We start from the raw sequence: 25231 nt of genomic DNA, 5'->3' as shown, positions 1-25231 counted from the left end.
GCAACAAAAAAAAAAACTAATCTAAATTTTTACCCCCACCTCAATCAAATGAAGCCATGTGTGTGTGTAAGAAAAAACATTTTCTAACAGAAAAGTATGCTATTAAAATGAATTATCATTTACATAACTCATTCTTTAAATCACTGTGGATAAATGCCAGTAATGACCTTCTCAAGCTCTGCAGTATTTTAACAATTGGTTGCAAAAAATTCATAATTTTTCAAATTTTCTTTTCTTTAGCATATAAATGTATTTATGGGGACAAAAATATTGAAAAACCTCAATACATGCGAGAGTGATAAAGAAATGTGGCAGATTGTTGTGCTAGAAACAACAGCCAAATCTCCCTTAAATCACTTATTTTCCCCTCTGAAAATATTAACAATTTTTTTTTTTTTTACTGAAAAGACTCCTCCTATGTTTTGAAGTGCAACAAAAATTGGCCAAAATAGGTCTGTGGTGGGATGATGAAGGAGGAGAGATATTGTAAAGAAATATTTTTAAAAACTTTTTTTCATATCAAGATGCTCCCCTCTCCCCATCATTTCAAAAGCTGTGGTTTAAAAAAAATGGGGAAAATCCCCATTGAAAAAGAATAGTTTTAACTTATTTGGTTTTCCTGATCCGAAACTCCTCTCCCCATTCCCTTGGAAAAAAATTTCCCTACAAATTTCTTTGTAATTATAATCTATGCCATTTGAAAGGTATTAGTATAAACTTTCATTAAAAGACGACCATTTCCTGGAAGTTGTGAGGGGAAAAAGATGGATTGCATGAATTTTCCCAAACTCCTCTCTCCACCCCCTCAGAAAAATTCTTTCCCATAAATCCCTATATACTCTAAAGCCACAACATCTAAGCAGTATTTGTAGAAAATTTTGTTAAACAGTATCCCTTTTTCTGGATGTTATAAGGCAACAAAGTCAGGGCTGTATACATCTATAGTTATGCCCTTTTATTTATATAATTTTTTCATCTCATGTTTATTTTATTCACTTTTTGCAATGCTCTCTCTCTCTCTCTCTCTCTCTCTCTCTCTCTCTCTCTCTCTCTCTCTCTCTCTCTCTCTCTCTCTCTCTCTCTCTCTCTCTCTCTCTCTCTCTCTCTCTCTCTCTCTCTCTCTCTCTCTCACACACACACACACACACACCACACACACACACACACACCACCACACACACACACACACACACACACACACATTGCAAAGCTTACTGATAGGCTGCTGAATTGAAAATCTCTATGTTGCTTTGAGGGGAAGGTAAAACTTAACAAACTGCCATCCACTCCATAGTTGGACTACCTTGATGTTTGTTTAAAAAAAGAGAGATTATGACTGTGATAAAATAATGAAAGCAATATTTACTAAGCAAGTGAGTACTATTATACAAAGAAATAATTAGGTGTAAAATATAAAAATTATTAGAATTGGGAATCAAATGTGAAAATATTATCAAGTGGCTAGCAGAAAACCACCTGGTTTCTACTAGTATATATAAATTGAGCTTCTATATACTCATCATACTCTACAGCTTCCTCTTGTTTTTTACGTCATCAGTTCTTCATTAGACAAACTTTCTCTAAGAGATCTTAGCATCTCAACAATGCACCAATGATATTTTCAAATTTCTACATCATTATTCAGTGTCATGTCTTACAGATCTTGATGCTGACTTTCTGCCACCATTAGAGACTGACCATCTATTTTGCCTAACACCTTTTTCTGGATGTTATGAGGCAACAAAGTCAGGGGTGTATACATCTGTAGTTATGTCCTTTTATTTACATAATATCTACTGCATCCATTATATTTTTTCATAAGTAGTTTTGCCTTCCCCTTGTTGTTGTTTCAAAGTTCTCATAAAATATGCCTTAACATTTGATGATACATTGATCTATTGGCTGGAGCAAAGAAGTTATATTCTTTAGTATATATCCCACTCTCACATTATAAGAATGAAAATTTAAGTTCACTGGGTGGCTTGATGAATTGTCTGAAAGGAACAATATTTTGATAGAAATATTATACTTGACAATGTACATTTCAGTAGCAGAGCAAAAAAAAGTTTGTAAATCTGTTGTGGAAAAAGGCTTGTATTCATCCAAACTTTTTTTTATTTGGATGCCAAATCACTGATAGTTAAAACATCAAATACCCCTTGAAAGCCCTTGCATTTTGAGTCTAATACACATACAGGGGATTTACTTTCATATCATTAACAGTATTTCCTCTCACAAGAAGTATCACATGATTTTTTGAAATTTTAAAGCTTGATGTTGATTTTTCTCAACTGAAAATAAAATCCTAATAGATATGTACTTCCAGAAAAGCCCAATTTCAACATTATATTCTTATTCTGATGTACAACCTCCTTCAGCAATAATTTTCTTCATCTCCTCAGGATAATTAATAAATAGCCCCTGTATCAACATTGACATCTTCACTACTCATTTTCATGTTGTGCAAATTATGATGCCTCTTAGACCTTTTAGACTATCATTTATTAGCCAGAAATTCTTTGGCATATAAAGTTGTACATTCCATTTTCTGCAAATCATCATACAATCTTCTTGCTTTTACATCATGTTTACTGACGCAACACATCCAGTCTAATAACAGATCCTTACAATTTTAAACATCACTTTAAATCTATGAAAAATCAAAATCCAAGTCTTTAAAAGAGTTGCTACTTGAGAACTTGACATAATTTTCTCTTTATCATAATGTTTTTTTTTCTGCCTATGCAAATGTTGCAAGCTTTAATGTTTCTCCAATATGGCTGATTTTTTTTCTCTTGCCTCAAACCTTTGTGAAACATTGAACATAGTTCCTCTATGAATCTTTTTCTTTCACTTCCACTTCATGATCTCTTTCCAAAAAGTAGTGTGCTATATCTTATCCACTTGTACTTAAATCCAACAGTAGCAGTGATAAACAAAATTTTATCCCATGTAGCAAGACAGAATCTAAGTAAGGTAGTTGAGGGGTCTTATCTTGCAGATACTTGGCAACCTCACTGGTGCTAAAGTCATTCAGTAAGCACCTAGTACACTCTATTATGTGATTAGTGTCGGGATGAGCAACTAGCTGTAGAAACCATTCCAAAGCAGGCATAGAACTTGATTCTGCCCTCTTCCTCATCCGTTCTTGTCAAATCCATGCCAGTATGGAAAAGGGGATGTTAAATGATGATTCTGTTCTTATTCATTTTTTTTTTCTTTGGTTACAACATCCCCTTATATTCTTCTAAACCTCATTCCTCTTGGAGCATATTTAATCAGTGCTTAAGTGGTTAGTTTACTTACATTGGTCATGAGATATAAGTTAGGTTGGATGGGATGCTAAGGAAGACCCAAACACTTTATTTGTAAGCAGATTACTATGAGAAGTTGTAGCAACTAAAAATTAACAATTTTACTTTACATTTGTTTTCAAAACATCTTTGACATAATCATATGTTCTGATCTGGTGAATCATGAGAACAATATATATGGATGAATGACATGTGTGAGTTGACCAGGTATGAGGATATTATGAAACTGAAGTTAGTGAAGCATATAGTGTAAAATGCATTTACAAGTGACTGATATACATTATAACTGTAGTTGCAGTTATCATAGGCATCTAAAAATAACTCAACTAGAAATATTGTTGTTAAACAAATAGAATGAGTTTTTTTTTTATGATTATTATTTGTATGCTTTTTGTTTTTGCTGATCATATAGCATGAGATTGTACAAATTTAAATGTTTGCATGAATTTATTTGACCAAGTGTTTTACCATTGAATACCCCTTCTAATGTCATTTGCTCAATTGTGAAAAAGTAGTGACTATCCTTTCACTAATTGTCTCATTTAATGAAGCTAATGTACTCATTAAAATACCAACAATGCCATTGTCCAAACATGAACTTTTCATTCATAATTAGAAAAGTCAAAGACCCCCTTCGGTCATGTACGACCATGGGATTGCATCAAGAAAGTTCCCTCCAAGGCACAAGTTTGTGCAAGGTTGTTTATTGAAGACCAGTATTTGCCTATGCATACCACCTTCCTCTCTCTATGCTACTGATGTTATCCAAGGGAAAGGCAAAGGTCGATACATCTTGGCACTAGTGACGTCGCAACTCATTTCTACAGCTGAATGAACTGGAGCATTGTCAAATAAAGTGTCTTGCTCAAGAACACAACACACAACCCAATTTGGGAATCAAACTCACTACCTCATGATTGTGAGCCCAACACTTTAACCACTGGGCCAGTACCTTAATAATTAGAACTCTTTACTTACTTTAAATCTCTAGGAAGCAGGATTAACTGTTTTAATTTGTTGATATATGAGAATTGGAAGGCAACTAGCTGGCAGAATCGTTTGCACAGTGGGCAAAATGCTTAGCGACATTTTGCCTGTCCTTACATTCTGAGTTCAAATTTGTCCAAGCTCAACTTTGCTTTCCATCCTTTCAGGGCCAATAAAATTTGAGGAATCGAATTAACCTATCACCCAAACTTGGCCTTGGGCCAAAATTTGAAACCAATATGTAAGAATTGGATTGCTTTTATATTTTTTTGTACAGACAAAAATGTTGTGGGTTATTAAGAAATATTTGATAAAAAATTTTCTGGTCATAATATTTTATATTTCGCAATGTATTTATTTTGATATTAATTAACCTGTCTGTTGAAGGTATCATAAGTTATCAACAAGCTGAATCTTCAGTTGGCAAAAATGGTCTTCAGGAAAGGCTGGGATATATTGATTTCAAATTTCAACACAAGGCCAGCAAGTTTGAGGGAGGGGGTAAGTCAGTTACATCAGCCCCCAGTGTTCTACTGGTAACTTATTTTATTGTCCCGGAAAGGATAAAAAGCAAACTCAACCTTGGCAGAATTTGAACTCAAAATGTCAAGACAGACGAAATGCCACAAAGCATTTTGCCCGGTATGCTAATGATTCTGCCAGTTTGCCACCCTAAAATTAACATTCCAATTCCCTATCTGTAAAACATTTCAATAGCTGATCTAAGGTTTTGATTTTATAACTATGCAGAAGCCATTCTTATTAATCATATTTTTGTTTTTAAACATTTTCACTTATACTTGCTTATTATTATATTCCTTTTGATGTTTTCAGGGACATCTAAATCGAATGTTATTTTTTGGTATAGTGTTCCTGCTCTTACCTTTAAGCTACATTAGATTCTACCTACCTGATGAATCCAGTGCTATTGACTTTCTTGGACGCTTATGTTGTATTATTAGTATTTTCTCTTATGGTTCACCTCTTGCTTCTGTGGTAAGTATTCATTCAGTGTTATTTTGATTTCTCTTAGTTAACCTGTTTTTAATTACAATTACTATTATTTGGATATGGAAATAATATCCATATGAATGCACACACACATCATTTAACATTTGCCTTCCATTCTGGCATGGGGTGGATTGTTTGACAAGATATGACAGCCCAAAGGACTGCACTGAGTTCTAGTGTCTGCTTTGGCATGGTTTCTATGGCTGGATGCCTTTTCCTAATGTCAACCATTTTACAGAGTGTACAGGGTGCTTTTTTTTTTATGGCACTAGCTCTAGCGAGGTCACCAAATAACTCACAAGACAAGCCTTCTCAACTGGTATGGCTTTATGCTGATTGTTGAGAGGCTAAATTTGAAAGGGGGTTAGGAGCAAGTGTTTTGTTGCAGAAGAGATACATGGCTACCTCAGCTGGAAAGAAAAAAAATGCTGAGATGTCTGGGCGTACCCTTGAGATACAAGCAAGCACATATAGGAGAGAAGAGGTCAGAAGATTGGGAAAGGTAAATGGGTAATTGTGAGAGTGTGAAAGTAGAGTAACAAAATCATTAGGATGGGGATAGAAGTGAATGATGTGAAAAGTGAACACTGGTGGAGAAGTGGTAAATGGTTGAATTTTAGATTTGGGGTAAGGTGAAGGACAATAGAAGTGGATCAGGTAGGAGGGGAGGAGAGGGTGATAAGTGGCGGTACATAAAGGGGGGGGGGTCAACAAATGAGAAACAGGAAGACTAGGTGAAGTGTTGGTTGGGGAAGTGAGAGAGGGATGCATGGACAAAGGAGGTGGCCAAAGGTACAAATGATGAACAAAAGAGATGGTAGATATGAGGGGGTTTTCAAAGAAAGGGCATTCAATGAGAAATAAAATAGTAAAGGATGAAAGCATGATGGATAATAAAGGAAGTGGTTCCAAGGAGAAGGATAACTGGTAGCATAGAAGAAGAATGAAATATGTGCAGTTCTTCCCCCACATAATTACAGCAACTGTATAAATAGTGCCATATATGCAGGGATGGCTGTAGAAAGATGGATTGTGGAGAATCTAGACAGGGATAGACTGTGATGGGGAGGGCATAGGTATAAATAAGCTTTTAGGATTTTCTTTTTGCTGATAAGGATGTGTCTTCTGGAACACAGCAAATCACCAATCGTCTCAGTCCTTTGTTATCTCTTCTGTGAGGCTCAGCATCTTGCTGGCAATCTTTGTTACTTTGTCCAGTGAAGTATGCCAGCTTCATTTCTTTCTAGTCTTTACATGTCCTCTGCAGTCATGGCCCACATTTCACTAACATGTTGCATTGTTGTTCATACACAAGCATTGTAAGTTCTGCCTTTCTTCTTTGTGGGAGAAGTCTTTTGTTACCAAAAGAGGTAATATTTCTCTAAACTTTCTCCAGTTGGTTCTTTTGTAAGCAACTGTTCTCTCAGAACAACCTCATTCATTGTTAATTAAGTTACCTAGGTAGCATGAGCTATGTACTAACTCTAAGGATCCTTCTGTACAAGTGAATATTACCTCATCACTTCTACCATAAAGTCTACTTTCTCTGATAACCTTCTTGTAATTCCACTGTACTTCTTATGTGGCCATAGTTTTCTCCCATGTACATAATGTGGAATTTCTACCTACATTTTTTCCATACATCAAATGAGATCATTTTCTCAAAAGGATTAGCCTTCTGTTAGTTTTCCTGCTTGCTATAACTTTGGTTTTCGCTAAGTTAATTTTAAGGCCTTTTGATTCCAGGTTTTGCTTCCACTCATGGAATTTTACTTATAATTCTAATATAGATTCTGCTATAAGAATAAAATCATCAGTGTTGAGTTGTTCCCACAGGAAATCAGTCTTAAACTCTTTTGTTATGGTCTGAAGAACCATAATAAATAGGAGGAGACTGAGCCCTGGTGAACTCCTACCTGAACACAAAATTTATTGGTGCACTCATTGCCAACTCTCACCTCACAGATAGCATTTATTTCTAGCTTCCACAGCAACCATCAGATCAGGAAGTGAGGGACCTATTTGTATGCTTTCTGTAATACAGTGGTTTACTTCTGGCCAAATACTTCTTCTGCATTTGCCTTACTAAAAAGAGAACATGAGTAATAATTCAGCCCAGCACTAAACCAAACTGCATCTCATATAGGCTAATTGTCTTCCTAATTTGTTAAGCTATAACTCTTTCTGTGACTTTCATGGCTTGGTCCAAAATTATGTTACCTCTTTAATTACTTCTTTCTAAGGCATCACTTTTACTCTTGTAGCAGTTGACTACTGTTAGAGGCAACACCAGTTGTTGCCTCTAACAGTAGTTTCCCTCTCCTAAGGGTTTTGGACAGCTACTGAAGACATGCTCCTAGCTTCCTCTCCTCAGGCACCGGGAGCACGTTGGTAACTTCTAAATTTTTTACAATTAGCTGAATGAAACTTTATACTACATTCACAGGGAATCTAATCATAATACATGTGTGATTATTGGAATAATGAAAAATATCTCTATCTGAGTATTTAAATTATCTGCTAAATGTGAAATTTTTTTTATGACATTGTCTGATATTATTATGAGGTTGTTAATAGAAACAACTATACAGAAAAAAATTACATATATGCCCAACGTCAACCTTCAAATTCACACTACATATTTGTTTAATGAAAGTGCAGAAAAAAATCATCATGAAACTTTTCTACACCTAGACACACAAATTCCATCCCTGGTAACTTGAACTACTTTAAAATCACAAACTTTAAGAATAAAATTGATAAATTTTGTGCTAGTAAAATAATATTAATAATCATGGCAACTACAAGAACAGCACCTACTCAATAAATATCATTAGTAATGCTAAGAGTAATGGTAATGATATTGTTAGTAAAAATAATGATTATAATGTCAAAAGCAAGAACAAGGATAATGATAGAAATAAAAACACAAGGAATACCAAATTTAGCAACACCCATCCAATACCATGCAGCAAATGCAATGATTTCAGCTATATGTATAATTTAGAAAGCGAGAGTCAGTGTACTGAACCAAATCTACCTAACATAACCACAAAAACTAGATTGAGTTGCACTCATGAGAAAAATAAATATAGGAATGGGATAATGCTCCATGCAATCTCTAAGTAAAAACTAGAATACTTAAAATATTCTTTCCACTTAAAATTAACTTCCTACCTTGCCATAAGCTATCATACTCTACCATGCCAAACTTTCCTGACAGCATTACAGAGACAAAAGTTATATAAAATCAAACTATCTGAAGACTTACGTCCTCCAATACCTTCGAGTTCAATACTAATCCTACTAGAGCCCCCAAGAATAGTTATAAGTACAAAGCACTACATTGTAAAAATATCAACAACTGCCCATTAAATGGGAATATTGTCTTGCCAAATGTCAACATTTTATTCCAAGAACTTTGTTTAATGATTACTAAAAAGGACAAGTTATGCCTTTCCAATGCTTTACAAGTTATAGTTAACCCATATCTCAAATTTGGTAACATAGTTTGGTAAGCATATGTAATCAAGGATCATTTTTATGTAGGAAATACCAAAAGAAAAACACTAAAATATTTATTATTACAAGGCCAGTCCAAAATATTTGATTGTCTTCATTTATCTACTTTCCAAAAAAGGGTGGTACTAACAAGAACCCTACATTTCAAGTGAAGATTTCAACTTAGAATTCAGTCATCAATTGTTCGTCAGTTGAGGTTATTCACATAAACTGAAATGATGCTAGTTAATAAGTTTTCTAAAATAGGTTCTACACAAGCAGGAATTAATTATCAAAGGAAGTTAACTAGTCAAAGATAATAAGTTTGATTCATATTGGGAACCCTTTTGATTTATGTTCCCCTTGTAATATGCAAAAATGGTGCATTATAGAAAAAAAACCCCTATTAATTACTGACTTTGCCTAACTACCAAACAACTCTAAAGTTTTTTGATGAAATTGTGTGTCTGGAGTGTGTGTTTGTTTGTGTGTGTGTCTGTCTGTCAAAGAGACAGACAGAGACAATAGGCTTTATCATTAATAGAGTTGCTATGAACTAACATTTTTTGATGTATGAAAATATGTTGTGACTTTATAGAAGAATTTAAAATTATTTTCCAGTTTCACGTGGTTAGAACCAAAAGCACTGAATGTATGTCTTTTCCATTAGCTACGGCCAATTTTGTGGTTGCTCTTGAATGGTTTCTCTATGGAGCTTTGTTAAAAGACTTTTATATGCAGGTCAGTATTTTTGTTAAGTTAATGTAATTGTAAATCTCACTTCCCACGTGGCTGAAAAAAAAATTGTCAAAATGTTGATTTTCTTTTCTTTTACCTGAAATGAGTAAGGATATTTAGAGTTTACTCCAAATAATAAAATATGTTCTATAAAAGAAAGGATATCTGTATCAATATGTGCACAAATGTCTTTTTACTAAAATGACAATAAAAGTATTGCTTATGGCCACTTCAATGTGGTTGTTGCATCCGGTATTTATTTGTAGCGGGTGATAACTCCTGCCTCCCTAACTTCAAGACCACCAGATCATGTGGTTTTGATCTGTATTGGATCTCTTTGGTGGTGGGTACTTGTTGCCAGGCATGGCAGCAGTTTACTTCGCTTGCAATATATAGAAGATACAGTGTCATACAATCACTGATTTTGTAACTAGGAAACTAGACTGTTAAAGATTCTCTTCAAGATAGAAGCAGTATATGAACCAAACATTATTGCTTCTCCTCCAGCTCGTTTATTACCAGCTGCCGGAGATGTCCTCTTGGGGTTAAATGGCAGTCTCATCATGTCTTAGAGGACAGTCACATTAAAGTGATTATAAGCAATACTTTTTAGTTCATATACTGCTTCTATCTCAAACAGATTTTCTAACAGACTAGTTTCCTACTTACAAAATCAGTGATTCTATGACACTGTTTTCTCTATATTGCAAATGAGGTAAACTTCTGCCATGCTTGGCAATGAGTATCTACCACCAAAGAGATCCAATATAAATCGAATCCATATTGTCTGGTGGTCTTGAAGTTAGGGTGGCAGGAGTTATCTCCTGCTTGCAATAAATATTGGGTGCGAGAAGCACACTGAATAAACCAGCTGGAGGAGGTCTTCCTGGGGTTAAAGTGGCCATAAGCAATATTTTTTGGTTCATATACTGCTTCTATCTCAAACAGATTTTCTAACGGACTAGTTTATTAGTAAAAGTTTGATATTTATATTCGTTAAACATGGTTGATTGGATGTCTGCTTACTCAAAAATAATTAGCTTTGAGTAAGATGCATTATTCTGTTTGTATCAGTCTACATAATGGAAAGGAGGTAGCATGACCAGTTCATATCTGAGAGAGTTTTCTTGAAAAAGTATCCAATGGTATGCCATGTTCCAAACTACCCAAATATGTAAGAATTAGAAAACTAAGATAAAAGAATTTTTTTTATGTGAAAATTCTATATTTAAAAAAAGGATAGCGAAGTATTTTGCTAGCTAAGTCTTGAAAATTTCAAAGAATTAAATTACATGAGACAAGTATAGTTCTGGGATGTTTGTAAGTTTGTTCTACTTGTGATACTAACTTGAGGTTGCAACCACTATTGTCATGTTTTTTATTACTTGGTTAGAGGTAGAGAAGCATCTACGATACCTCAATTTCTGTAGGTTAGTATCAATGGCTAGAATGTGAGTTACAGAGGATTTCTGTTCTAGGAAGGAATTGGGAAAATAATGCAGAATCTAGGAAGAGAAAAACAGTAAGGATGGCAAAGAGAAGAAACAGTTGTGTGTCAGGTTGAGCTTGGGTGGAAATTGTATACAGATTACTTGTTTAGAGTAACATAAATCATTGTCTCAGTAGAATCTACAGTGCAGGCTATAGGAAGTTATTGGGAAGAAAAAAATATAGTGCATATAGCATGTTGTTGATTAAGCTTTTTCACAATAAACTGAACAGCCTTTTTTGGGATGCAGTACAGGGTTTATGTGTGTGTCACAATACGATTGTCTCAAAGTATAAGCAGTTCACCAACATGGGTTGTACTTACTTCAACTTAACAGGATCAGAAATTGATCGGAGCTGAAGTTTTTATTTTTTGTAGCACCCCCAATTTTTGAGATACATTATATATACACATATATAGAACATTGATTCTATGGCAATGTTATATATGTGAGCTTACCTTAAAAGATCACTAGAGATCATGATACTTAAGCCTTTGTAATGACTTTAAGGGCTTTAGTTGTATATTGTTCATGTGTAGAGTGTAGTGCACAACTGTTTCTTTAACATGCTTAGTAATTGTATCTCTGCGTTATTGCTTTATGAGCTTATTGGTAAACTTCTATGAGGTTTCTTCACTTGCCAGAAATACCAACCATTCTACCAAATTAAATAATAGAGCTCAAAGTGCATTATTCCCAGTTATAACTTGAATGCCTTTGATCATAAACAACAACATATAGATACAATTTACTTTTAAGTGAATTTATTTAGAATGAGTTACATTTTTGATAATAAATCATTTCATTCAATAATTCAATTTGTATAAAACTTTAAGCATTTTGTATTATAATGGGTTTTTTCTTAGTTTTATTAACTCTAATTTACCTTTTCTTTCAGATGCCCAATATGTGTGGTGTTTTGCTATGCCTTTTCCAGTTTGCATTATTTTTCAAATACCCAGCAAAACCACAGCCAATACTTTCTATCAAAGCTTAAATGCAACATAATGAATGAAATTTGATTGTGACCAAAATACTCTATTCCAAAGTCCAAAAAATGCATTATTATATATATTGTAAATCTCAAACAAATGTTCAACTCATAAACTGACCATTAACTTAAAAACCAAAGCCAAGATGAATTTCATCATTCTCTTCTGTATATATATCCAATGGTACTACTAATATTTTTGCTGTTAATATAATTGACAGTCTGAATCAGAGTTTGATCATCAGAAAAGCATTTGTTTATTCAACTGTTGACCAACATGAAAACTACCAAAGCTTGAATGAATTTTATCAAAGTGTAGTATTTGGGACCAGTAACTTTTTGAGTCAGTTGCTTTTATGACCAGTTCTTCATTTTGACACATTATATGCCAAAATATCTACAGTTTTGTAATTCATTTCATCTTACAACATAGGATTTTTATTTTGTTTTTTACATTGTAACCATCCTTAAAAATATCTATGAGAACCAGTTACTCACCTGAGGAAACTGGCTTTCACTGTTTGTATTCATTGATAACAATAATTGTTTCAGTTTATGGCTTTTATTAATCATCCATGTTATTATTGACACAAAGGTAGTGAAGATGATAAAGGCAATCCCAAATTGAATTCTTCTGTGTAATTAGGGCAGTTCCACACTGTTTTAAGTTTACAGTATAGTGGTGGTGTGGGAGAGGGGTACAGTTTTGTCTTTCAATCCATCTGAATATCAGTCACAGACTAAGATGGATTCTATGTATCCAGAGAAATTAATTTCGTCTTCAGTCAAAAGAAGTTGCTATTGTCATTTGATTCTCTTCACTACAGTTAGAAGGGGGAATAATTGTAAATGGAAAATGCTCAAATCAGAGAATTGCTCTACAAAGTCTTATTTTTAAATCTCTTAAAAATAAGTTTTCCTCATCAAACCTTTTGAGAAAATTCTTTGAATCTACTCATACAAACTCCAGCCAATAATAAGTTTTATATTGGAATATATTGCTTATATAAAACTTTATCAAGTTTTAAAAGAAAATTTAATTTAATTCTGTCATGAAGTGCCTTGATTAATTTCTAATGCTCTTATGGAATATGAAAAAATGGTTTTATCAAAACAAGAATTTTATATTGTTTCTCAAACATTTCAGTATTTGAAATTGCTTGCTTTACATAAATTTGCAATGTTTCAAATACCATCTAGAAGCTATCTAATCAATGACTTACAAACTTTGTTATACTGTGATCATTTCACTTCCTTCGAACTCAAACTAATAATACTGAAGTATGTTTTGTTAATATACTCCATCAGTGTATTACAAAAATCTAGTCATGTTTTACAATTCATTATCATGAGCCAATTCAATACACACATGCATTTTCTCTTCTCCCATTATATTATGATAAAGCACTCTCCACTGCTGAGTTTGACTTGATATACTATCAAATATGGCTTGTGGTCTAGTAGTTAGGTTCCTGCACTCATGATCTTGTGGTACTGGTTTCAATTCCTGTACTGAGTGGTGCATTGTGTTTTTGAGCAAAACACTTCATTTCATGTTGCTCTGCAATCATTTCAACTTCTGACATGTGGCACATTATGCACCTGTACAGGTAATGTTGATTTGATAGAGTAAGCTACTAGCAGTACAAATATTTGATCCCTATAAACAAATCATCTATGCAGGTTATTCAGCAAGAAATTGTGGAATCCTCTTTCTCAAACTTGAGAGACTACCAACAACTGTGTGTGTGTGTGTGTGTGTGTGTGTGTGTGTGTGTGTGTGTGTGTGTGTGTGTGTGTGTGTGTGAGAGAGAGAGAGAGAGAGGATAAAATTAACTTATGGATGTTATTTATTTAAAGACATTCAAATTCATACAGAGAAATATATATATATACTGTCTTTGGTCTGAACTATACATATGTATTATTTTATATTGCAGTTATCTCACAGTTCCTTGGAGCTATGGTCATTAAATATATCCAGTCAGATTTGATGAACATAGCTCCAGGATATGAAATAGAATTAACTAATTTTATATTACAGTTTTATGGACTTAACTAAACAACATTGCTACTGCCTTTTCAGAGCTAGTCATTGGATCTATCTTGTCAAATGAGAAATTTCTTGTAGCTTCAAGTAAACCCATCTGGTGACCCAAGCTTGAGGAAACTGGCAATTTTGTTCTTCTGTTAAGTGTTTATAGTTGTAATATAAGATCAACTTTGTTTCATATATCATATATTGTTGTACTCCTTGTTTGACATTTGAACTTTACCTGATTATACTGTGTGTGTGTGTGTGTTGTGAGTAAAGGTGAGATAGTCAAGTGGATAATCTATTGGGTAATTTCGTGTTCCTTGGAAGAACACCTTATTCTATATCAACTCACTTCACTTAACTATTTAGTGTAGGTACCTATTATAGACTTGTATTCAGTCTGTCAACAGTTTCACACCATGAAACTGAAGCTAAATACTGGCTTTCAAAGATCATTTGGAGCCTAGAAGTGATTTGTTTTATATATATGTATATATATATATATATATATATACACACATATACCAGATGTAATTTTCAATCAATCAATTTGTTAAATTTACAAACAAAAATAGACACAATACACATTATTTTTTTAAGACACAATTTTTTTTTATGTAAAATTGTTCATGTTAGCTCTTTAAACACTTACCTTAAGCTTTTTTTCTTAGCTTGTGCCATCCATTATTCTGTTTTTAATAATATAAAACTACTTATGAACTAGATTCCTAGTACAGATACAATATCAATTTTTTTTAACCTTTTGTTCCAAAGCCTTTCTGGATCATGATTTTTCTGAACCTGGGATGGTCATTATTAAATGACATAAAAGTCACTTGTACATTAGTATAAATGATAAAGTTTTTTAATACTGTATTCTGCAAGGAATGAATAGATTAGTCTGTTGGCCATAGGAATTTGAATTTCCTGCTCCTAAATTAATGTGGATTATAAAAGGTTCCAGACCATCATTGTCTGAAAAGTTAGTGTTGTACTTTTACTAGTCAAAACAAATCTTTTCATATCAGATGTGTCATGCCATAATCAAATTTTAAGATATTGGTTTCAGATATTACAAACTAGAATGAGACATAGTTTACAAAGTGAAGCATACTTTTAAATCTCTCAAAGAAATAAGAAGTCACATACACTAATTAAAATTGTAAATTTGGCAGATTTGTATAATTTTATCATGTACCTTCATTAACCCTTTAGCATTTGCATTATTCTCCCAAAAGTAATGCTTTTTTGTTCACATTGTTTTGAATTAATCATGCATTATTAACTTTGAGATTTTGATGAGTTGATTGTTAGTTTTAGAATGATATTGCAGGGTTGTTATGAGAGGTCGCATCTGACCAGTTTGAAAATTATACAGGTAGAAAATTTTGGCCTGATTAGTTAACTAATTACCTGTCCTAGGTATTGTTCTGTGCATCATGTATGACACACATTTCTAATTTTTTCACGACTACTAGAGTAACTTGAGATTTATGAAAGGAAATTTTAATATTACTAAGAACATATGAAACAAGGGTTAACTAAAAGTCTAAAAAGAAACATGAACATTTACGACAAACGTGATATGCTTTGGAGGGGCAATAATTATTTAGGTATATGATTATTGTAACTCCAAATCATTTTAATGTGTAATGTGAACAGTCATAAGGTTCTTAGAAAGTTAAATTAATTCAGCTATATAGTTTAAATGCTTTACGATTAGCTCACAGATATAACTTATAGTTATTTGCAAGTTGGGTGTCTTTCTTCTGCATAACAAAGTGGAAGGTGGTTTCAACAGAGATTAGAATTGCAGTCACATGATTAAAATTTACTGTGCCCTCTCGACCCTACTCTCTCTATCTCTATCTTTCCAGCTGTCTTATTACCATCTCCAAAACAAACATACATGTTCTCATATAATTCTCATATAATTCTCATATGTTCTCATATAGTTCTCATATAGGTTTTATATTATATATATATTATATCATATATATAATACATATATACACATACACACACATACGTGTGTATATAAATATATATTACATATGCTAGCATGAAAAAACTCATAAAAACAAAAGATATATATATAGACATTGCTGTGTGATTTGCTTCCCAACCACTTGGTTTCAGGTTCACTCCCATTGCGTGGTATGTTGGACAAGTGTGTTCTACTAAAGTCTCTGGTCAACCAAAGTTTTATAAGTGGATTTGGTAGTGGGAAACTGAAAGAAATCTGTCTTATATGTGTATGTGTCTTTGTCCCCCACTGCTGCTTGACAATTGGTGTTTGTTAGGTTACATCCCCACTACTTAGCAGTTTGGCAAAAGTGAGCAATAGAGTAAGTGGCAGGCTTTATAAAAAAAAATTAGCACTAAGGTCAATACATTCAACTAAAACTTCAAGGTGGTGCCCCAGCATGGCCTCAGTCCAATGACTGAAACAACTAAAAGGTATATAGCTATCTATGTATCATACTTAATGTATATACACCATTAAAAGGTAACTTACTATCGTATTTGTCCTTAGATAATATCTCTTATGAATGTACTGTGCTTAAAAACCCAATATATATTGAAGGTGGATGAAAATTGTCCCAGTAGCAAAGCTAGCAAGAATGCCAAATGCATTTCATCCTAATCAGGCCTTATCAGCAGCATGTATTAACAGCCAGCCATATGCACAGATAAAATTTATAACTTATAACTGTAATTTAACATGCTAAACTATGGTTATTTACAGACAGTATGAATAAAATTATATCTAACCCTATGACTAACTCCCCCAGATGTTACAAATGACCTAAGAATGTGTATAGTCCCTGTAAAACCCAACAAAGCAGCATGAAAGTAACCATCTCATATTAACAAAAGGCAAAGATAATTAGATATTAAATTCAATCTATCATAACCAGAGAATTTCCCTTAGTGGAGATTGTGATTTTGACACACAGACATCTCAAAGAAAAACAAACAATGTTTGTATCCACAAAACATAAATGTACATACTCCAAATTCCAGCTTATATATTATTACAATTCAACATAAATATGTTATGTATTAATAAAAATTACATAGGAAACACAGTATATCCAATTCACATAACCTCTGTGATGGAAATTAAAATTTTCAAATAAAAGTTTATAAAACTCACATATATATTTTTATGAATACTCCAAGTCTGTGTTTGTGTGTGTGAATATATATTTACTATAGTAAAATTACAAATGGACAGGTAGTTAATGGCATCAAAGCATTTATAAAATAGTTATACAGAAGTGAGTATAAAAATATACATATAAATGGAGCAGAAAGACAGGAAAACAAGAAGGCAAGAGTTCATAGTAATTCTTCATATATAGATATGTATCCTGAAAGTTTATACTATATCAGAAATAAAAAGAGAAGAGGATCTGAGCAGTCCTTCATAGTTATTCTTCAAGAGTTCATACTCAAATCTCATAGATAAAAGATAGGGAAACAAAACATCCTTTACAGCTGTTTCTGGGGTTTGATGCTCAGTAAGTGCAATATTGTGTGTACATGTATATGAAGTAGATAGGCATTAGCAAATATATATCATATAACACAAGTTTAAATTATATGAAGACTTTTTAAGAAGAAATGGATATTCACTTAATTTAAACTTGTGATAGTATCATTCATAAGCTGTGTCATTCAATTCTAATATTCTGTGAAAACATGCTTAGTCATCAGAAAATATTACTCTACTTGGAAACAGGTGAGGTTTGGTAACAGGAAGAGCATCCAGCCTTGAAAATCTGTCTCAATAATTTCTGTTTCATCCATGACAGCATGGGAAAAATGGACATTAAAATGGTGATGATAATATATATCATTTATGATGATGACAACATATCTTTTCTATGCTGTTCTTACAGCTGATTGCCCTTCCTCTTGTGCCTACCCTCACCTGTTTTCATATAATATACCCCATGGCCATTTTTGGTTCATACAGAAGATTGGAAACAAACAATTTGTTCATTTCCAACTATCATATCATATGCAGACACACGTGTGTAGGTGTATATATATATATATATATATATATATATAACTCCTGGCAGGGGTTGAACTGCTCATTTTATTCAAAGTCAGTGTATATTCAAGGTATGGCTTATCTTATACTTGTTACATTTTTGACTTGATATCTACTGCTAGTAGCTTGTCTAAACCGCAAGCAATTACAGAGTATACTGGGTGCTTATTTTATGGCACTAGCACTGGAGAGTTAGCCATGTTTTTGACATGACTAAAGAGACTCACAACATCACTTCTCTGCTTGCTCTTAGGCTTTTTACTAGGTGAGAAGCATGAGTGATAGAGGCATAAATAATAACATTGAGAGGGATGTATGATAGACATTGAGTCATAGAAGTATACTGTATTCTAAGCAAGGTGTATATATTCAAGGCAAAGCAACATGACTGTGATGGCAGGGGGTATGATGGAGATTTATGTAACCCAGGCAACAGAGCTTAGGATGCTAGGAGTGGTGGGGGCTGAAAGGAGAAAGAGTACGATGGGAATGAAAAGTAGATATGTCTTGTACAGTCAATATCACAAAGATATATATATATATACGCATAATGTATGTATGTGTGTTTGCTTGTATCTTTTCCCTTTCTTTCGCATTGTCTGTACACTATGTAAAATCAAGGTTACTAGTCACATTAATGATGTCATCCATCATCAGTACAGTTTGTCTGACCAATGTCTGCATGGCTTTGGGCATTATATGAGTATGGCATGTATAATTTTTTTCTTTTTACATATTTCAGTTATTGGGAAGTAGCCATGCTGGAGCACTGCTTTGAAGGGTTTAGTTAAATAAATCAGCCCAAGTACTTATGTTTTTCTTCCAAATCAGGTACTTATTCTATCAGACTATTTTTGCTGAACTGTTAAGTTATGGTAACATGAATAAACTAATACAGGTTGTCAAGTGATGAAGGGACAAACATGAAGACACACATATGCATACATGTATGTATATATGTGTATGTGTGTGTGTATATATATATGACAGGCTTCATCACAGTTTTTACCAATTCACACAAGATATTGGTTGGTCTGGGGCTATAGTAGAAAACACTTGCCTAAGTTGTTGCATAGTGAAACTGAAACTGAAATCATGTAGTTGCAAAGCAACATGTATCTTTTAATTGCATGTAAAGTTGCACAAACATAAGTGACTCAAAGGTTAAGAGTTTAAGTCATTGTCCTTTATATATATATATATATATATATATATACATACATACACATACACTTAAAGAAATATGTGTTTATGTTTAACCTCCCTCCCCAACCTATACTAACTAGTTTTTCCTGTCCTTCCCCAGAACATTGCCCTCTAGAATCTTCTATTGTTTTACAGCCTGATGTCCTATCGCTAATCCTTTCTTTTGTTCCATTCCACTTGTCTTTGAAAGTGCAGACTTAGTAGACTATTTTTTGACAGGGTATTATAAGAAAGCGTTGCTTTTTTCACCAAGCAGTGAACATTTACACATGCATGCATGCACACACACAAACATGTGCACGCACATATTTACAATAAGCTTCCATACACTTTCCATCTATGAAATTCTCTCACAAGCTATTGGGTGCCCTAGTGCTACAGGTAAAGATACTTGCCCGAATTGCAGTACCTTGGGACTAAATTCAAAATCATGTGGTTGAGGCTGTGTTGCAAGAAGTTTGCTTCCCAACCACATTGTTCCACTGGGCCAATCAAAGCCTTGTGAGTGAATTTAGTAGATGGAAACTGAAAGAAGCATGTTGCATATGTATATATCTATGTGCATGTGTTTATCCACCACTTGGCAACCAATGTTGGTTTGTTTATGTTCCCACAACTTAGTTGTTTGGCAAAAATAGAGGGTTGGCATAAGTACTAGGCTTTATAAAAAATGAGTATTGGGGTCAATTCCATTGAAACCCTTTGAAGCAGTACCTCAGAATGGCCACATACATAATACACACACACACACACATATGTATGCATACTTGTATATATATGTTAAAAGGCAAATAAAAAAAGGTTGACTTGGCTTGATGAGTATATTTACATGAAATACAAGAATAAAGAATATGAAATGAACAAAATGTGTAATTTAATAGTCTTAACAGCTGTTTCAGCTCACTCGTGGCTTATGCCATAACCACACTATATCATGCTAGCATTCTCCAACACACTATATGTGTTTGTGTGTGTGTATCAATTTCTTCCTTCACTAGTTCATGCTAGTGTTGACTTGTTACATTTCAAAAGAAATGACTATGGCCTCAATTTCACTGGTATAGGAAGGCCTACCAAAGCTGTGAGCACTGCCACTTCCTCCAGACCAATCAGTGAAAATGAATATACAATAAACTTGTCATTAATGATGGTATGGTTACACACTAGTATAAACAATATTTGTCTCTTAAGCCAAAGATTTACTAAAAGTGCCTGTGATGGCTCTTACTGAGTTATGTTCATTACAACTCTTGTACTGTTGGGGTGATACTGGACAGATCAAGATAATTATAAATAAAACAATATTTAAATGTACTTATTTTTCAATGCTTTAGCAATTTTATCATTTTGCTATAGACAAAATTTCAGGCATTTTTAGCATCCCTAATATGAAATATATACATCTTTTTATGTTTGTGCATATGTTAAATGTCTTTTAATTGTAAATATTTCTAATTTTTATATTCTATATTTGTAATATTTTTTTAAATGCGAAGTTTGTGTGTCAAAACAGGAAGAACTGGTACATAGTGAGTCCAACGAAAAAATATGAAAATATGCTGCTCTTATTTTTTTCCTCCCTATCAGAAATATTTTTGTAGATTTTATTATCGTTGGCTTCATTCTATAAAAGCAAATTCATACTTGTTGGTTAATGAGAGTCTTCAAATCCTTAATTTGAAGTTTATCCAATTCGGGAACGTCTTGACAAATCAAGTGTCAGTTTAATTGACATGCAATCGCAGTTGAAAATATTTTCAACTAATACATGCAAACAAACAAATTATCATCAACTAAAAAAAAAAAAAATAAATTTTTCCATTAAAATATTTTCAGCTATTTTTTGTGTTGATTTTTATCTTTTTCTGTTTAATTTTTTCTTTTTCTTTTATGTGTCATTTTTTTGTTTCTTATTTTTTTACTTGTTTCAGTTATTGGACTTCAGCCATGCTAAGACATGGCTTTGAAAGGTTTAGTTGAACAAATTAACCCAGAACTGTTCTCTTTTGTTGTATATATATATATATAATAATAATGAAATTATTGTATACAGTGCTCAGGTGCACAACTTGTCAAAAAGTGCATATAAAGTATATGCAGTAATTTACAAATGTCTGGAAAATGAACAGTGTATGAGTCAGATACATGCTTGCGTGTGTATGGATGGGAGAAAATCAGGTGTAGTGTTGGCGAATCTCAGGAAGCATGGAAGTTTTGAAGGATGCAGTGCTCCGACAACTAACAACTGATGCCGGCAGTCTGTTCTATGCTTCAGCAACTCTTAGCGTGAAAAAATGTTTCCGAAAGTCATGGGAGCTGTGCTGTTTTCTGACTTTGTAAACATATTCATGGGTGTTAGACAGGTGGAGTTTGAAAAGGTGCTCAGAGTTATTGTTTGTAAGATGGTTAATAATTTTATGGTTATCTGCCAAGTCAGCTGCCAGACGTCGGAGTTTCAATGTGTCCATGCCCAGGGAAGTAAGGTGTTCAGAATATGGTAAATACCTGATGGAGGGTATTCTCTTGGTTGCACGTCGCTAAACGGCTTCCAGATGATTAATATCCTGGGCAAGATAGGGGGTCCAGACTGGTGATGCAAATTCCAGGTGAGGTCGTACCATAGCTATATAAAGCCGCAGATAGATAGCCGGAGAGCGGCTCACAAAGGACATGGTGAGTGATTCCAAGACACCCTAGACTTCTTGGCAATTTTAGCGATGTGTTTTGTCCAACGCAAATCGCTATTGACAATAACACCCAGGTCACATTCACACGAAGACTATACATGCACATATGCATGTGTATGTATATGTGTATATATATATATATATATATATATATATATATATATATATATATGCATGTGTACATATATATATGTATATGTGTATATATATATATATATATATTATATATATATATATATAATATATATATATATATATGCATGTGTATATATATGTATGTATATGTGTATATATATATATATATGTGTATATATATGTATGTATATGTATATATTTGTATGTATATATATGCATGTATATCATCATCATCATCGTTTAATGTCCGCTTTCCATGCTAGCATGGGTTGGATGATTTTGACTGAGGGCTGGTGAACCAGATAGCTGCACCAGGCTCCAATCTTGATTTGGCAGAGTTTCTACAGCTGGATGCCCTTCCTAACGCCAACCACTCCGAGAGTGTAGTGGGTGCTTTTTACATGCCACCGGTACGGGGGCCAGTCAGCCGGTACTGGCAACAACCTCGCTCAAATCCTTTTATACATGCCACCAGCACAGGTGCCAGGAAGGTGACGTTGGTAACGGTCACGCTCGAATGGTGCCCTTTTACGTGTCATTGGCACAGAAGCCAGTTGGCTGCTCTGGCAACGATCACGCTCATATGGTGCTCTTTGCACCCTGCTAGCACGGACGCCAGTCATCGAATTTGATTTTGATTTCACTTGCTTCAACAGGTCTTCGCAAGCAGAGTTTTAGTGTCCAAAGAAGGAAAAGGTACGCATAAGTGGGCTGGTTACGCCACTGGCATAGGCCATGAGATTATGGTTTCATTTGGCTTGCCGGGTCTTCTCACGCACGGCATATTTCCAAAGGTCTTGGTCATTAGTCATTTCCTTAGTGAGGCCTAAAGTTTGAAGGTTGTGCTTCATCCCAGGTCATATATATGTATATGTATATATGGATATATATATATATATATTATATATATGTATATATGGATATATATATGTATATATGGATATATATATGTATATATATATATATATATATATATGGATATATATATATTATGTATGTATATGTGTATATATGTATATATATGTATGTATGTATATGTGTATATGTATATATATGTATGTGTATATGTATATATATATGTATATATATGTATATATCATCATCATCATCATTTAGCGTCCGTTCTCCATGCTAGCATGGGTTGGACGGTTCAACTGGGGTCTGTGAAGCTGGAAGGCTTCATCAGGCCCAGTCAGATCTGGCAGTGTTTCTACGGCTGGATGCCCTTCCTAACGCCAACCACTCCGTGAGTGTAGTGGGTGCTTTTTACGTGCCACCTGCACAGGTGCCAGACAGAGCTGGCAAACGGCCACGAACGGATGGTGCTTTTACGTGTCACCGGCATGGGGCCAGCGAGGCTGGCAACGGACAAACGAACGGATGGTGCTTTTACGTGCCACCAACACGGGGGCCAGAGAGCTGGCAAATGGCCACGAAACGGATGGTGCTTTTACGTGTCACCGGCACGGGGGCCAGGCGAGGCTGGCAACGGGCACGAACGGATGGTGCTTTTACATGCCACCGACATGGGGACCAGACAGGGCTGGCAAACGGCCACGAACGGATGGTGCTTTTACGTGTCACCGGCACGGGGGCCAGGCGAGGCTGGCAACGGACACGAACGGATGGTGCTTTTACATGTCATCGACATGGGGGCCAGACAGGGCTGGCAAACGGCCACGAACGGATGGTGCTTTTACGTGTCACCGGCACGGGGGCCAGACAGAGCTGGCAAACGGCCACGAACGGATGGTGCTTTTACGTGTCACCGGCACGGGGGCCAGACAGAGCTGGCAAACGGCCACAAACGGATGGTACTTTTACGTGTCACCGGCACGGGGGCCAGGCCAGGCTGGCAACGAACACGGGGGCCAGACAGGGCTGGCGAATGGCTACGAACGGATGGTACTTTTACTTGTCACCTGCACGGGGGCCCTGATGTTGATCGACCTCAATTTGGTTTGATCTTGATTTTGACTGTTCTCACTGGTCTTGCCAGGTTTTCTCATGCACAGCATACCTCCAAAGGTCTTGGTCACTGGTCATTTCCTTGGTGAGACCTAAAGTTCGAAGGTCGTGCTTCACCGCCTCGACCCAGGTTTTCCTGGGTCTACCTCTTCCACTGCCAGGGTGTGGCACTTTCGCACACAACTATCTTCAGCCATTCTCATCACATGACCATACCAGCGCATACGTCTCTCTTGCACACAACAACTGATACTTCTTAGGTTCAACTTTTCTCTCAAGGTACTTACACTCTGTCGATTATGAACACTGACGTTACACATCCATCGGAGCATACTAGCTTCATTTCTTGCGAGCTTACGCAAATCCTCAGCAGTCACAGCCCAAGTTTCACTACCATGTAGCATGGCTGTACGTACACATGCATCATACAGTCTGCCTTTTACTTTGAGCGAGAGGCCTTTTGTCACCAGCAGAGGTAAGAGCTCTCTAAACTTTGCCCAGGCTATTCTTACTCTAGCAGTTATACTCTCCGCACCCGCCCCCGCTACTGACTTGGTCACCTAGGTAACGGAAACTATCAACTACTTCTACTAGCTTTTCTCCCTGGAAAGTGACGGAAGTTGGTCTCAGAGCATCTTCAGTGTTAATTGTTCCTGAGCATCTGCCACATACAAAAACCATCTTCCTAGTTAGCCTTCCTTTGACATTGCTGCACCTCTTATGTGTCCATAGCTTACACTTGGTGCATCTTATAGAGTTTCTACCTACACCTTTTCTACAGATCGAGCAGGGCCATCTACCTGAAGGCGTTTGTGATTGGTCTACCTTCCTACTTATTAGGACTTTGGTTTTGGCTAGGTTGATTCTAATTCTAGGCCCTTCGATTCTAAACCTTGTTTCCATACCTGAAACTTCTCCTCTAGTTCTGATAGAGACTCAGCAATTAGAGCAAGGTCATCAGCATATAGGAGCTCCCAGGGGCATCCTGTCTTGAATTCCTCCGTTATTGCCTGGAGGACTATGATAAATAGGAGGGGACTGAGGACTGAACCTTGGTGGACCCCAACCTCTACCCTGAATTCTTCACTGTACTCGGTGC

At 35.0% G+C, this 25231-nt stretch overlaps 1 protein-coding gene across 5 annotated transcripts in view; it reads left to right on the top strand.

Annotated features, from left to right (window-relative positions):
• The window catches only part of LOC115212706 (sugar transporter SWEET1), a 67063-nt gene that overhangs the window by 37268 nt on the left and 4564 nt on the right, over positions 1-25231 (top strand). For 2 of the 5 annotated variants that reach the window (XR_004999172.1, XR_004999166.1), the window contains 4 exons: positions 5136-5297; positions 9435-9554; positions 11940-13792; positions 13846-14272. Coding sequence is in view for 1 of the 5 variants with exons in the window: in XM_029781369.2 (XP_029637229.1) it covers positions 5136-5297; positions 9435-9554; positions 11940-12038 (381 nt within the window). In the remaining 4 variants the exon portion in view is untranslated. The other 3 variants (XR_004999171.1, XR_004999169.1, XM_029781369.2) reach the window with 3 other exon arrangements.

Source organism: Octopus sinensis, linkage group LG1, assembly GCF_006345805.1.
Source record: "Octopus sinensis linkage group LG1, ASM634580v1, whole genome shotgun sequence".
In the NCBI taxonomy this organism is placed as follows: Eukaryota; Metazoa; Mollusca; class Cephalopoda; order Octopoda; family Octopodidae; genus Octopus; species Octopus sinensis.
Note: the sequence above shows the minus strand (reverse complement) of the source record. Positions and strands in the feature narration are given on the sequence as shown.